The sequence below is a fragment of the Hibiscus syriacus genome, unplaced genomic scaffold (genome assembly GCF_006381635.1).
Source record: "Hibiscus syriacus cultivar Baekdansim isolate YM2019G1 unplaced genomic scaffold, ASM638163v2 tig00001644_pilon, whole genome shotgun sequence".
Lineage (NCBI taxonomy): Eukaryota > Viridiplantae > Streptophyta > Magnoliopsida > Malvales > Malvaceae > Hibiscus > Hibiscus syriacus.
Window position 1 is genome coordinate 3,355,530 of NW_024061878.1, and position 16,956 is coordinate 3,372,485.

A 16,956-nucleotide genomic window follows, 5' to 3' on the forward strand; every position below is an offset into this window, starting at 1 on the left:
GAAGCGTAATATCCAGAACCTGAAGGATTCAGGGGCATGGACAATCGAATAAGGATGGGGGCATTGCATTTACCATTTGCATCCATAGATATTGTTTTGTTTGAACTCGTTTTTGTTCTTTCTTCAATATGTGCTTAAATATTTTTAATCTTAATGATTTAATTTATGCTTTCTTCTAAATCTAAATAATTGAGCAAGTTTTAATCTTTAGTTCTTCGAATATCAAATGAATTACGGATTCTCTTAATGTTTCAAGAATTATAGATTTTTGACATATGACAAGATTAGACCTTTCTTATCCCGTATAAACCAAAATAAAATCTCTCGATTTTTACCCAAAATAATTCATGGTTACTACAGAAGACAAAATTTTGACATTTCCTTTCTTTGAGACCTTGAAACATTGCATTTATCCTTTTGATACGCAAAAATTCATACCCTTATCTTTCATTGAGCCAATAAATTCGCACCATCGTCTTCTTAGATGCCAAACTAACTTTTTCTACCAATAAAACCTAAAGGCATTGAGTACACTGTTCACTTGAACATGAAATTACCTACAAGAAGAAACAATGTGGGGCATCTTGAAGAAATATTCTGAGGACGAGCATGAGCAATTGAGACATGCTGAGATCAAGAAGCAGAATAAGGAAATTAATTCAAAATTATTTTATCATGCATTAATTACATTATTTTCATGTGAATAAAATTTTTAATCTAGAATATTTATCCCCCTAGGGATACCTCTTATGCGAAGACTTCTATGTATGAGATGATGAACGGCTTTCTTTATTTATCCCTTCACAACAGGAGAAAATATATCCCTTGTGTCCCCTTTGAGCCTAAATCATGTTTTCTTCTGATTCAACCTTAACCAAGGATCACCCTCCACACTGGGGGCAAGTTAGAGGAAATTTGCTCGTATGAGTGAAGACATTGATTCAGATTAGATACCAAAAAGTGAACCAAATACAGAGTGCAAAGATCATATCAAAGAGAAAAGAAACAAAGAAAAACAAAGAAAAAATAAATGAAAAACAAAAACAATAAAAAAGAAAAGAAAAGAGCAAAGAACAAAAAGATGACAAAGAGCACAGACAATGAGTCCCTTGACTCAAATGACGCATCGAGCTTCAAATCGTGAGATTGATCAAGAACAATCACTCCAGAATCACTTCACTTGAAGATCATGGAACATCAAGAGAAAATAAAGAACTCATACAAGCAGATTCAAATTGAGCAAGACAAGATTGAAGGCATCCGAGTAAATTGATCCTTGGTTCAATTACCCTTAAACACTTGTTTGGGCCTTTTATCCCTTTCTTTCATAACCCTGAACCATGGCCTATGTTACGTGCCTAAAAAGTCCTTTCTAATCATATATGGATTTCTAAGCGGAAGAGACTCTTCAGATTTCATTCCACCCATCAGGATTAATCTTTTATTTTTTTAAAAAAAGTTTTCTAAAATCTTTAATGCATGATAGAGAAAAAATAACAAAAGGGGGGTGCAAGACGTAAATTCTGAATAATGTCTTGAAACTAAAGGAGGATTCGAGTTGAAAATTTGAAAAGGTGGCTCGAATATGAAGACAAACTCTTTTAATTGATATTTTCATACTTTTGAATATACAAGAAGAAGAAAAACATTTTCAAACAAGATAATCTCTTTGGAGGCATATCTTAGAATTCAACAAATATATCTCCGAAGCTCAGAATCGAAGTTGGGGCAAGAGAAGCTAAATTTTTGGGGCAAGAAAACAAATTGTCTCAGGTCGAGGTTTGCAAGAGTATATCCTGGTGGAAATGCAGACAAACTAAATCAATGATAGAGTGAAGACTGCTCTCGCAACCATTCTCCTTACAGATTGAGAAAAACATACATACATACATACATACATACATACATACATACATACATACATACATACATACATACATACATACATACATACATACATACATACATACATACATACATACATACATACATACATACATACATACATACATACATACATACATACATACATACATACATACATACATACATACATACATACATACATACATACATACATACATACATACATACATACATACATACATACATACATACATACATACATACATACATACATACATACATACATACATACATACATACATACATACATACATACATACATACATACATACATACATACATACATACATACATACATACATACATACATACATACATACATACATACATACATACATACATACATACATACATACATACATACATACATACATACATGCATACATGCATACATGCATACATGCATACATGCATGCATGCATACATGCATACATACATACATACATACATACATACATACATACATACATACATACATACATACATACATACATACATACATACATACATACATACATACATACATACATACATACATACATACATACATACATACATACATACATACATACATACATACATACATACATACATACATACATACATACATACATACATACATACATACATACATACATACATACATACATACATACATACATACATACATACATACATACATACATACATACATACATACATACATACATACATACATACATACATACATACACATACATACATACATACATACATACATACATACATACATACATACATACATACATACATACATACATACATACATACATACATACATACATACATACATACATACATACATACATACATACATACATACATACATACATACATACATACATACATACATACATACATACATACATACATACATACATACATACATACATACATACATACATACATACATACATACATACATACATACATACATACATACATACATACATACATACATACATACATACGTACGTACGTACGTACGTACGTACATACATGACACATAAAATTCGAATCAAACATTTATTATCATGTGTATTCAATACATTTTTCTCCTCTCCTAGGGATGAATTCAATAAAACATCAAACAAATTTTATCTTGACATCCATCATAACATCAAAGATTAGGCATTCATAAATACATCATTTTGATCTCTCAGGAAATTAAAGCTCGGAAATAACTGGATATCTCTAAGTTGAAGAAACAATGATTTGACTTCCTGAAGTTAACAATCAGATATTCTGAAGGCATTTCATCCACTAGCTGGAACACGCAAATTATCAGTATCCTTTGATGTTGTTTCTCTTGAAACAAAATGTCGTTTCGCTAGAGACAATTTCTTTTGAAAAACAAATTTTGTCTCGCTTGAGACAATTTTCTAAAAACAAATTTTGTCTCGTTTGAGACAATTTCTTGAAAAACAAATTTTGTCTAGCTAGAGACATTTTTCCTTGAGATACAAATTTTTGAATTTGTTTCACACTAAACAAAGTTGATCTCACTTGAGATCATTTTCTAAAAAACAAAATTTATCTTGCTTGAGACAACTTCTCTAGAAACACATTCTTTCTCACTTGAGACATTTTCCCATAAATTTTGAGAATTTTAAAAAAAAAATTTGTCTCGCTTGAGACAATTTCTTTTAAAACAAATTTCATCTCATGTGAGACAATTTCCCCTTTAAACACCTTTGAAATTGTTTCCCTTAAAATAAAACCCATCTTTGATTATTTTTCTTTTGAAACAAAGTCTAGTCTCTCTTGAGACAGTTTTTCGTAAACAAATCTTTAAGTTTGTTCCTTTTTAAACAATTTTTTGAGTTTGTTTCTACTAACAAAATCATCTTTGAGTCTATTTCTTTAAAAATAAATTTTGTCTCTCTTGAGACAATTTCTAATGAAAAACCAACCTTGAAGATTGTTTCCTTGAAACAAATTTCTTCTCACTTAAGAAGTAACCCATCTTTAAGTATGTTTCTTTGGAAACAAATTTTTTTCTCTTTTGAGAAAGTTTCTTTTGAAAAGCCTTTGAGTCTGTTTCTTTGGAAACAACATTTACCATCTATGAGTCTGTTTCCCTTGAAACAAAGCCCATCTTTGAGTGTTTTTCTTTTGAAACAAAGTTTTGTCTCTCTCGAGACATTTTTTCGTAAAAACAATCTTTGATTCATTTCTATAAGAACAAAAATCTTTGACTCTGTTTCTCTGAAAACAAATTTTTTGTCTCTTGAGACAATTTCTGTGGAAAAAAAATCTTTGAGTTTGTTTCTTTTGAAACAAAATTTTGTCTCGAGATAATTTCTTTTGAAACACCTATCTTTGAGTTAGTTTCTCTTGAAACACCCACCTTTGAGATCGTTTCTATTAAAACAATTTTGTTTCCCTTGAGGCAGTTTCTCTAAAAATATAAAATATTTGAATTTGTTTCTCTTGAAATAAAACCATCTTTGATTCGTTTCCCTTGAAACAAAATTTGACTCTTGAGACATTTTCTCTTAAAACAAGATCATCTTTGAGTTTGTTTCTCTGGAAACAAGGTTTTATCCCTTGAGATAGTTTCTTTTGAAGAAAAATATTTGAATTTGTTTCTTTGAAAACAAAATTTTTTCTCACTTAGATACAATTTTCTAAAAAACAAAATTTTGTCTCTCTTGAGACAATTTCTTTTGAAAAATCATTGAATATGTTTCTTTGGAAACAAAATTTTGTCTCTTTTGAGACAGTTTCTTTTAAGGAAAATCTTTGAGTTTGTTTCCATTGAAACAAAACAAACAAAATATTTGAGTATGTTTTTCTTGAAACAAAGACATCTTTGAGTTTGTTTCTCTCGAAACATCGATCTTTGAGAATGTTTCCCTTAAACAAAAATTTTGTCTCGCTTGGGACAGTTTCCTTTAAACGTCATCTTTGAGTCGTTTCCCTTGAAATGAATTTTGTCTTTTTCGAGACAGTTGCTTTTGAAACACATTATCTTTGAGTCTGTTTCTTTTGAAACAAATCTTTGAGTTAGTTTATCTTGAAACCATAATCCTTAAATATGGCCAGCAGTCCTCATCACATAGGAACCGTGTCATCCCCTGACCAGACCTCCTCATCACGTAGGAGCCGTGTCAACCTTGATAACCAGACGTCCTCATCATGTAGGAATCGAGTTATCACATTTCCTTTAAACGACCAGTCCTCCTCATCAAGTAGGAGCTGTGTCACCCCTAGATAACCAGTCGTCCTCATCGCGTAGGAACCGAGTTATCACCCTTCCTAAAGATGGCCAAGAACTCTTCATCACGTATGATCCGTGTCATCCCCTGACCAGATCTCTTCATCACGTATGAGCCGTGTCACCCCTAGATAACCAGTCGTCCTCATCGCGTAGGAACCGAGTTATCACCCTTCCTAAAGATGGCCAGAACTCTTCATCACGTATGAGCAGTGTCATCCCTCGACTATATTTCCTCATCACGTAGGAACCGTGTCACCCTTAGACGACTCGAACTCTTCATCAAGTATGAGCAGTGTCTTCCCCCACCAACAAACATGATATAATTTCTAAGCATAAAAGGGAGAGAACCATACAAAAACGTGATGTCTTGTTGTCTTTGCCATATTATTGTTAACACAAGAAAGTGCAAAGAGGGGCAGCTGTAGACACCCATTTTTTTTCTGGGTCTTTTTTCATTTATTTATATTATTTATATTATTATTTATATTATTATTATTACTAATTACAATTTACATCTTGCAGGCCAATCCCGAGGCCCAAACCTGAAGCCCAACCAGTTTACAAGTACCCAACCCTAGTCAATTCCCGAAGCCCACCAAGAGGCCCAATCCCAGAGCCCAACTAGTTAAACCTAACACCCATCATCCAACAGCCAGCCACCGCCACCGTTTGGCCTTCAATTTCTCAGCCGCTCAAGCCGACTGCTTCCCTCGCCGCCGCCGTCATCAGAGCTGAAGGGAGTCCATCCATCAAACAGTGACCGGTTCCTGTAAAAACAGTAACCAAATCAAATAATAGTGGCCTAAATTGAAACCCCAAATTAAAATACCCAATAAATCCCAAAAATATGAGATTTTTCACCTAAAATCTGGAAATCTCATTCCCCTATTCCTAGACCTCATCATCTCAACCAAAGAAAAGATTAAAGCACATGCAGTAAAGAAAATGAGGCATTCGGTTGGTTTTGAAGAAAACAGAGAATAGAGAAAAAAGAGAGAGATTTGGGGGAGGGGTTCAGTGAAAAATGAATAAAACCAGAGAAAAATCAAAGAAATTCGAACCCAAAGAAAAAAAATAGAAAAATTAAAATGTAGAAAGGATGGAGAAATCTTACCTTGGATCCAAAACCCGATCGTGGTGGCCTCATCAGAGTTATCCTAGTCCCACCGAAGGTAAACCCTTGTTATTTCTTAGATTTAGGGTTTGAATAGGGGTTTTATTTGATTTTAGGGTAATGGAGGGGTTGTTTTAGAATATAAAAGAGAAAATGCAGGGGCATTTGGATCCCCGTGGCCACCGATTCACGGTGGCCGGGGCTTTGTTTTGCCACGTATGGTGGCTGGGGCGTACATGGGTTACGGCTGGGGAGAGTTTGAATGAACTCTCCCCCTTCTGGTTTCTTAAATAGCTGAGAATGAGGGTAAGCAAGCCCGATTTTAGGACTTTAATATCCCCTGCGAAACGACAGCATTTAGGGGAAAGGGTTATCTGTTTTCTGTGTGTGGGCTAACTACACTTTTAGTCCCTTTGATCTTGTAATATTATTATTAAACCATTAAATGAAGTCTCATTTTCTTTGATTTCGAGCACTTACATTTCAACATTTATATTTAAGCCACTATATTGTTTATTTTACCATGTTTGTTTATATGTGATATTGTTCATATTATTTGTGATTACTTAATTCTAGTCACTAATTTAATGTGTTATCATATTTTGTTAACATTTGAATTTAGCCATGGTATTTGTAAATTTATTATTTTAGTCATTATCCATGTTTATATCATTTTTTTCTATATTTGATTCTGGATTTAATATTTTCGACTATTTTAATTTGATCACTGATTCCATGTATTTTATAATCTTTGTGTTATTCGAATTTGGCCACCACATTTGTAAATATTTTATTTCAGTCACTGTTTTAGCATTTTTGGTTTAATTACTTTTTAACCCTCCATTTTTCTGTGAAATTTCAATTTAGTCCTAATTATTACTTATGGGTTATTTTTATTTTTAATACTTGTATTATTTAATATTTGTAATTTGAGCTTTGTTTTATTTGTAATTACTTTCTAGTCCTCTAATTTTCTATTTTTGCTGTTTTAGCTCTTTAAGTTGTTATTATTACCATGTTAATCCTTGTAATTATAAATATTTACTTTTTGATCATTTATTTGGTAATTATAATATTGATTTGGGTCTATGTCAATCCTTTTTGTATGTACATATTTTTACGTTATGTATTTATTTATATCATATGTGAATAAATATGTTTAACATTATATGTTATAAATATTTTGTTTCATATATTTTATTTATATTTGTTTCCAATGTATTTCTTTATTTAAATATTGTATGAATATCTTCGAGAACTACATTTGTAGAACGGGCGTGGAAAGTATCACTTAATCGAAGTGTTGCAATCCGATACGACGTTCGAACGAAATGGGAGCTTGAAATAAATTGAAGTTATTTTTCGTGCTAATTAATCGGTTTTAATTCAAATGATACAATGAATGTTTCTAAATAGCACTTTATGTTATTTTAAGCAAATGTCAATATTAAATTTATATTCGACTCGTATTTTTAAAATCAATGACGAGGGAATATTTAATACTGATAAGAAATATTCGAGTTAGCTTTCCCGACGGAGGATTGCTAATTTTGAGATTTCTTTTCGATTTAAAGAATTTCCTCTATTTATTTAATTCGAAGCAAATTAATCAATGTTCGATAAATAGATCACAATTTAACTTTATATTCGATTCATCATTTCCACCATTTACGACAACGCGTAAGCGATCAAGTACCGGTTTTTGGGCGTTGTGGGGTGCTAATCCTTCCCCGCGCGTAATCGACTCCCAAACTCATTTTAATCGAATCTTTGTAAACGCAGACCGGGTTTTTATTTTAAAAACGATTTTTCTTAAAATGTTTTTAAAAGACGTTTTTAGGTATTCGACCTACCTAACTCAAAGGTCGATGGCGACTCCTATTCGATTTAATTCCAATTAATCCAAAATACTCAAATTTTCCAAATAAAAATCATAATCGTTTTTTAAAATAATACATAATTGTTTTACCTAAAAAATGGTTATGACAATGTATACTTAAAACAATATTTTTAATAAACTTAAATAAAAAATGTATCATAATTTCTAATATATCCCATCATAAATATATCATAGTCTCAAATATATGTAATTAGTTTTTCATCAATGGTTCTATAACAAACTCTTCTACGTTGTTTATGGGATAAAACCAATATGATAATAATAATTTAGTATTATAGTCAATTACTTGAATCCAGTGACTGCAATTTTCTACAAATAACCTTTGTATTTATTAAAAAATACTTTTATATTCTTTCATAAACTTTAAGGATTTTTTAGAATTTTTACAAATTTGTATTTTTATAATTTTTTATAATTTTAATGACTTTTGTAACTCTATAAGGTGACATTTTCATAATATATTTATATGTATTTATTTCATTTGGTTGATTATTCTTCAACGATCAAAATCAATTAATTAAAATAAGATTTAACGATGGATTATAAAATAATATATATTTAAAGAGACTTTTAACTATATAACAATTAATATTCATACACACTTACAAACGGTGTTCGAGTTAGAAACTCAAGCTTGAGAGAAAACAATCATGTTTCGGTCTTGAAAGGGGCAGCCCAATATTTACCAAAAAAAGCTACAAAATAAAATTTTATTCTTTGGCTAGAAACTCCAGAGCCGAAGCATGTAAACACTGATTTTGCTGCGAAACCGTAGGTTCTTTCAAGCAATACATCGAACACTTGGTAGGTACACCTATTCTCTCAAGTTTATGTGTTCCACAACAGCTGATCAAATTCAAACACAAGCTTCGGATTCCGAACAAGAAAACCCCAAATGTTTATCATTGAGAATCGAGAGACTCCCTAAAGGAGAAACTGTGGGTTAGCGTTTAAAAGCTGGATGGCTGATGGATTTCCCGTTCACAGGGGTGATATTTTTCGCGCCATTAATCGCTTGAGGAAACTTAAATTGAATAAACAAGCTCTTGAGGTAAATTTCTCTCTCTGAAATTAGTCTATTTTTATTTATTTATTGATTGCTAAGAAGTTAAGAAGAAAGAAATGATAGTCCGAAAACTGAAGAGGCTTAATCTCAAATATTTCAAATGAATAAGCTGGTTTTCATGTAAATATTTGATTTCCTGCTTCCTTTCGAAAACCCATATGCTGAAGAACTTAATTTACAACGTTGAATTGTTAGCTTGCCCATGCTTGATTACTATGTTAGAACAAAGAAGACATTTCATCTTCATCCGTTAAGCATTTCCCTACATACAAACCGGGATGGACCGGGGGTGGTCGTCCCATAGTTTATTTGTATTTTCTACTGATAATCTGATTTCGCCCCCTAGAATTTTATAAGTTCACCTCTAACATAAAGTCCTGAGTCCATCCCTGTAAACAAACAAATAAATGTACGTGTGTGTTTATAAATTTGTTAGCTTTGGAACCAAGATGGCAATCTGTGTGACCCTTTAGAATTGTGTGCACTTTTGTACTTATGATGTTGGGGAATAGGTGGATCTAACTCTCAAATTTTAATTACTTTTACTAGGTGATAGAATGGGTGATTAGAGAGAGACCGTATCGGCTGAAAGAATTAGACTACTCTTACCATTTGGAATTTACAACTAAACTTCATGGCATATCACAAGGCGAAAAGCTATTTAGTTGTGTCCCTCAGGAGTTTCAGAATGAGTTGTAATCTTGTGATTGCATGCTTGGATAAAGGCCTGATAAGGCTTTCACTCGAGTACATGAAGAAAATGAGGGAATTAAGACACGCCATTCATCTTCGGGACGTAGGAAAACTATTCTGAAAATTCTAAGTCAAATGCAGATAAGGTGGCTCGACACGTCTCCACTTACAATATTCTCATGAAAATGGAGGCAAACGAGCACAACATTGAAGGGTTGGTAAAGGTTTTCAATGATATGAAGCAAGTAGAAGTTGATCCGAATGAGGTATCTTACTGCATACTAGCTACTGCACAAGCAGTGGCAAGGCTATACATTGCAGCTGAAGCTTATGTTGAGGCTGTTGAGGAGGCTATGACTGGAAATAACTGGTCAACGCTAGACGTCCTAATGATATTGTATGGGTATTTGGGGAAAGGGAAGGAAATAGAGAGAACTTGGGGCACTGTGCAAGAGTTCCCCCATGTTCGATTGAAGAGTTATATTCTGGCAATTGAAGCATATGGTAGGATAGGAAAGCCAAGTCGAGCTGAAGAACTTTGGACACAAATGAAAGCAGTAAAAGGGTTTGAAATCAACTGAGCAGTTCAATTCAATGATATCTTTATACTGCAAAAATGTTCTTCTAAGCAAGGCAACCAAGGTTTTCAGAGAAATGAGGATGAATGGATGCAAACCAAATTCCATTACCTTTCGACAACTTGCCCTTGGGTGCTTAAAAGCGGGACTGGTGGAGGAATGCTTGAAGACTCTAGAAAAGGGGATGGATTTGACAACATGCAACAAAGTCCAATGTTCGACACCATGGCTGGAGAATACCTTTCAATGGTAGAAATTTTTGCTGAAAATGGTGATGTGAAGAATGCTGAGAAGTTATTTGAAGAGCTTAGAAAAGCAAACTATTCCCGGTATACTTTTGTGTACAATACTTTGATCAAAGCTTATGCGAAGGCTAAAATCTATGATCCTAATCTTTTGAAAAAGATTATTCTTGGAGGGGCGAGGCCAGATGCTGAAACCTATAGCTTACTGAAACTTATTGACCAGTTTCGAAGATAAAATATAAAGCATGTATCCTTTTGGCTTATTAATTGTATTTATTCTTTCCCATTGATCCTTCTCAAGAGAATGAATGTCTTGTACATTTGGTCAAATTGGTATGTCATTGTGGAAATTATATTATTGTTGAAAGTATATTCTGGACAAATTGTGCAGTTTATTAGGAAAACCATTGATCTTACAGAACTTAAATTATTTACGAACATGCAAATTAAATGAGCTGCATTCAACCTCTTCCTTTGCTTCACTGCTCAAAATCTCTACACAGGTAAGATGGATAAGAAGCTGTGGTTGAAGGAGATCAATGGCATAATCCTGTTATTTTAATCATTGCAACCATGTTTTCTTGCAACCAGATAAATTCACCAAGGAAACTGAGGGGGAAAATGGGATCACACAACTCAGAGATACTTGATATGCAAGAAAATAAAGCACAATCAGTTTGCTGTTGTTTTCACATGTTGTTTAAGAACACTGAGGCAGTTGCAATGGCACCTCCTGTGAGTGCATCCGATACAATTCGTTCTTTGTCGTTGCTGGTGGCCGCAGAGACAACGGCCCCTGTTAGGGCTCCTCCGATCATGGCATTCTTCTGTAACACAATGCCACATCTGAAAAAGAATCGAACTTTAAATCACTATATATCGAGATTATGATCAAAATGCATCTTTAATCCTTTTAATGGCAGTACCATTTTCCCCTTTGCTGCGAAAAATAGTGAACATGCCCAGTCTGTTGTGCCACGGATCGTTCCTACCCCATGAGAAGTTGATAATATGACAACAAATACAACACTTAAAAAACAATTTGGGAAAAAGAAGTCGATAAAACCTCTACTGATAGCTTTAAATGAATCATCTGCAATCGACCTTGTTGCTGCCACCTGAAAATGAAGCCATGGCGATGGGGTACATACATGATGGAAATGCACAAGAAAAGTTATCTAAAACAAAAGGGAAATGGAGTATAAATTACAGTTCCAATCTTCAAGAAACCATCTAAAGTGTGAATCAAAATATGATTGCCGGTGTCAATTGTGACATCGACCCTTGGTGTTGACAATGAACCAAAAAACCTGCCTGATGGCATTTCTTCTTCTTCTTCTTTACTCGATTTAAGAAACTCTGTTTTATTAAAGATGAGTGCATTTATGTTCTAGTTGTTGGAAAGTGAAAATAGTTTGCTTGAATGCAATTCCCGAAATCGGAACATCCGCCTCTGATATTCTATTTCCATTTGACACATTCTGAGCGAGCTTGCTGCAACACAATTGGAGTGGTATCCTTCTTACAATATAGGCATAATGCGGGAATTAACCCGTAAGGTTTGAGTATTCATTTTGACTCTTATTCTTTTTTAGAATATTTTGGACCCATCTCATCTTAGGACAAAAAAAAACCCTAACATTTGACTAAATAGTTACTTTGACTTCTACTCTTTTATTTTTGAATATTTTAGCCTCGCAATATTTCATTTTAGAGTAAAAAATATCCATATTTTAAAGCGTTAATTGTTTGTAACTAATGATTTTATCATATCTCAATCAATATTAATGTCTAGCTTATTTTAGAATAAAAAAATAACTGATCAAGATGATGCTTATTTGAAATCTTATTGATCTTCCCTGCTATGGACATTTGGATTGAATTTGGATGAGTGATTTTGAGTTAATGGATAGTTTTTCACGACGCTCAGCTCTGATTTGCGGTTCTCATATTATTAAAATAAAAATATAATATCATATATTATTATAAAATAATTATATATGTTATTATAACACTGAAAAAATAATATTATATTATTAAATATATTTTAATAATTAATATTTTATTAAAATCGTATTAAAATAATAAAATAATATTAAATACATAAAATAATATTATTTTGAGTATGTATACTTTGAAGTGAAAAATTAAAAAAATAACTTATGAAAAAATCAAATAAGTCATTTTTTAAAAAATGAAAAAGAAATTCTATTAACTAGGAAAATGAATTAATTGACAATCTATTTTCTCCAAACTAAATATTGAAAAATGAGAAAATATTTTCTAAAAAACTAATTATATTGAAATAAATAGACGAGATGTGATCAAGTGATATCATTGTAATGACACGTATTAAGATGGATTGGAGAGAGATGCTACATTGCTACTAAACTAAATAAATGGTTATAGGGTAGGTAAAACTCGATTTGACTTGAAAAATTATTTTTTTTATTTTGAGTTATTCGAGTTAAGTCATTCGAGTCAACTCAAATTATTAATTCATTTTTTGAGTTAGAGTCAAGTTGAACTTTTGAAATTTCGAGTTACTCAAAAAACCAAAAATATGATTAAGTATTTTGTCAAATTTATAATTTAGTAATTGATTTCATTATTCTTTCAATTCCTCATTCATTTTAAGTCAATTTTTGACCAATTTGAATCACATTCTCCTAAAACATTCGTAGAATACATATGTACTTTCAATTTCACTTTTTAATAATGAATTTAATATTTTTCAATTTAATCCCTCAATTTTTATAATTTTCTTATTTCTTTAATTTATCCTTCATTTCAAGTCTGTTTTTTACCAAAATTGAACCAGATGTTCATATACCACAATAGAATACCTATGTAACTTCAATTTTGTTGAACTATATTTTGATATAACAATTTAAGGAAAAATGTTTTTGGACTTGAATTGAATTTATTCAAAGTTTTCAAAAATAATTCAAAGTCCTTAAAGCTTGGAATTGAGCACAAAACATTTTTCTGGACAAGCAGTACCAATATTGTTCTTACAGTATCGATACCTCATGAACAATACTGATACTGTTCATATGGTACCGATACCAAAGGTAAGGGAAGTATCGATACTCACTGGGTAGTATCGATACTACCAGCATTGCTTAGATTATAGTATGCAAAAATGGTATCGATACCCAAAGGGTACCGATAATACTTTGTATAGTAGTATCGATATTATCAGGTCCCAATGGCTAGTTGATTTAAATATAAACAAAGGTAGTACCGATACTCCCTTTAGGAGTACCGATACCCCTTGTTCTGGGCAGCTTTATTTTGCACGAATATTGATCCCCAACGGCTCCAAAACACCTCCAACTGCTAGAAACGACCCAACAACATTCCAACATATAAATACAAGTTGAGGACACTTGAAGAAGGGTTAGAACACATATCCAAGCAATCAAACACAAGAGAATAGTTTTCCAATCTTATTTTCATTTCTCTTGTAAATATTGTGTTTGTGTGAGCTTAATTCTCTGTAAACACCTACCTTGTAAGGGTTTTTCTTGTTTACATTTTCTTTCCTTTTGTAAAGGGGTTGGTTCTATCTTAGCCAAGTGAAAATGATAGAGAGTTGTAAAGTTTTTCTCTTGATGCTGTAAAAAGAAAGAACAAATTAGTGAATTTGTTAGAAATCCTTAGTGGAGGAGCTAAGGTAGTGGAGGTAGACTTGGTTGAGAAGTCAAACCACTATAAATCCTTATATCAATTGTCTTATCTTTTATTCTCCTTACTCCCTAAACAAATTTCTATCAATTCCCCCCTTTACAACCCTTTCGGTTAAGCAATTCACGCTTCTGAAAATCCCAACAATTGATATCAGAGCTTGACTCATTAGAAGGTTTAACAACCTTGACATGATCCTTGAAGAAACTCTACCGATTCCCAAAGCAATCGAGAAAATGGCTTCCACCTCCATCTCGTTCAACATGGAAGACTCCCAATCGATCAACAAGCATCCATACTTCAATGGAGCCAACCAACGTCATTGGAAGAAACTAATTAAGCTATTCATATAATTAAATGATATTGATGCATGGGAGATGATCGAGAACAATTACTATTCTCCAAAGAAGAAGTAGTGGAGTGTCCAAGAACGGAATAAAGCTTAACTTAATGCCAAGGCCATGCACATGTTGTTTTGTGCATTTGGTCCCGAAGTAAATGAAGGAGTTTCTTCTTGTTCAAGTGCCAATGAGCTTTGGAATAAGCTCGAAAAGCTTCATGGAAACAAGAAAGAAGAACCTACAACGGTGATGTCCTTAATGGCTCGTGAAGAGCCCGAGGTATCTTCTAACTCAAATGGATTAAATTCATATTCTTTTAATGAGTTAAAAGATGCATACGATGAATTATTTTCAGAGTTTGAGACCATGAACTCCAAATACAAGAAATTAATTTCTAAATTTAAAGTTGAAAATGATTTTCTTTTGAAAGCTAAAATGGATTTTGAAAACCAAAATGAAATTTTGAAAAAGGATTTAGAGCTTTCAAAAAATGAAAATTGAAAGTATTGAAAAAGAATGTTTTGATTTAAAAGTTAAGCTTGAATGCTTAACAAAAGAAAAATAAATCATTTTAAATAATTCATCTAGTTCCGTAATGACAAAATGCTCACATTGTCATTATCATGGTCACAATGAACATACTTGTCATTTGAAGAAAGGAAAACATTTTAAAATTAGACAAGTATGGGTTCCCAAAGGAACAAGGGGCATTGAAACTAACGTTTAAGGATCCAAAGCAATTTGGATACCAAAATCTACTTAAATGTCTCTTGTAGGCGTGTGGGAGCAATGGTGATCAAAGTGAAGATATTCAAATGCTCTAGTCACACTTGAAAAAGGAATGAATAACCTCTAAGCTTAATGCTTTTTTTATATTATTTGGTTGCTCATTTTGCTTAAGCATGCATGAGTTTTGATTTTAAATGATTATGCATTGTTTTTAATCTCATGTATGTTGAAAAATACTTTATGATGAACATTTTAAAGTTTTAATGATTTTTCATAATTTTTAGGTCATCATAATGAATTTTGGTCAAAATTAATTTTCACTACAAATGATATCTCTCTAAAAATTGATATCAACTTTTCAAATGCTTTGATTTTACAAATTTTAAATTTTTGACCTAAATTTAAATGTTTATGCATGTGTTTTTAAATGCAAAAGATATCTCTCTAACAATTAATATCAAATTCTTCAAAATGCATAACATTTTTGAAAGCTTTATGCACATGTACTTAATTTCAATAATTGATATTGCATAAAATATTTTAGACTTGGATATATTGAATTTCATGTGTTACTAACATGTTTGTTATTCTATGTTGAAATTCAATTTTGTTTAAGTGTCAAGTTTTTAAAGTCAATTTTTGTTTGTAATGCACTTTTTGAGGGGGATCTTTGATTTTTCAAATATTTTTAATGTCAAGTTTATCACTTACTCTCCAATGTTATTTTTGAACCATAAAGTTGAATTATTTTTGATATAACAAAAAGGGAGAGAAGTATGGTTTGAAAAAAAACCATTTTCTTAATGAGAAAGGAGGAGCTGAACATTTTCATATATTTTTCAACAATTGATATCTTTTTCATTAAATATTTTAGTAAGGGGGAGTTTTTCCAAAAATAATTTTTCAAATGTTTTGTTATATCAACAAGGGAGAGATTGTTGAACTATATTTTGATATAACAATTTTAGGAAAAAATGCTTTTGGACTTGAATTGAATTTATTCAAAGTTTTTCAAAGTTTTACAAAATAATTCAAAGTCCTTAAAGCTTGGAATTGAGCACAAAACGTTTTTTTTTTGGACAAGCAATACCAATATTGTTCTTACAATATCGATACCTCATGAATAGTACCGATACTGTTCTTACAGCATCGATACCTCATGAATAGTACAGATACTGTTCATATGGTACAAATACCAAAGGTAAGGGAAGTATCGATACTCACTGGATAGTATTAATACTACCAGTATTGCTCAGATTCCAGTATGCAAAAATGGTACCGATACCCAAAGGGGTACCAATACTACTTTGTATAATAGTATCAATACCATAGGCATAGTATCGATACCATCAGGCCCCAACAGCTAGTAATGGCTAGTTGATTTAACTATAAACAAAGGTAGTACCGATACC

At 32.1% G+C, this 16,956-nt stretch overlaps 1 protein-coding gene and 1 pseudogene across 1 annotated transcript; one reads left to right on the forward strand and one right to left on the reverse strand.

Moving 5' to 3' along the window:
* Positions 1-8,945: 8,945 nt before the first annotated feature.
* Positions 8,946-11,154, forward strand: LOC120128798 (annotated as a pseudogene).
* Positions 11,155-11,380: 226 nt separating this feature from the next.
* LOC120128804 (outer envelope pore protein 16, chloroplastic-like) lies at positions 11,381-12,144 on the reverse strand. The gene is made up of 3 exons (XM_039146435.1): positions 11,995-12,144; positions 11,747-11,902; positions 11,381-11,611 (listed from the first exon to the last, which is right to left on the reverse strand). Exons 1-3 carry the CDS (start codon positions 12,106-12,108, stop codon positions 11,474-11,476), a joined length of 408 nt encoding a protein of 135 aa, XP_039002366.1. The 5' UTR covers positions 12,109-12,144; the 3' UTR covers positions 11,381-11,473.
* Positions 12,145-16,956: the final 4,812 nt, after the last annotated feature.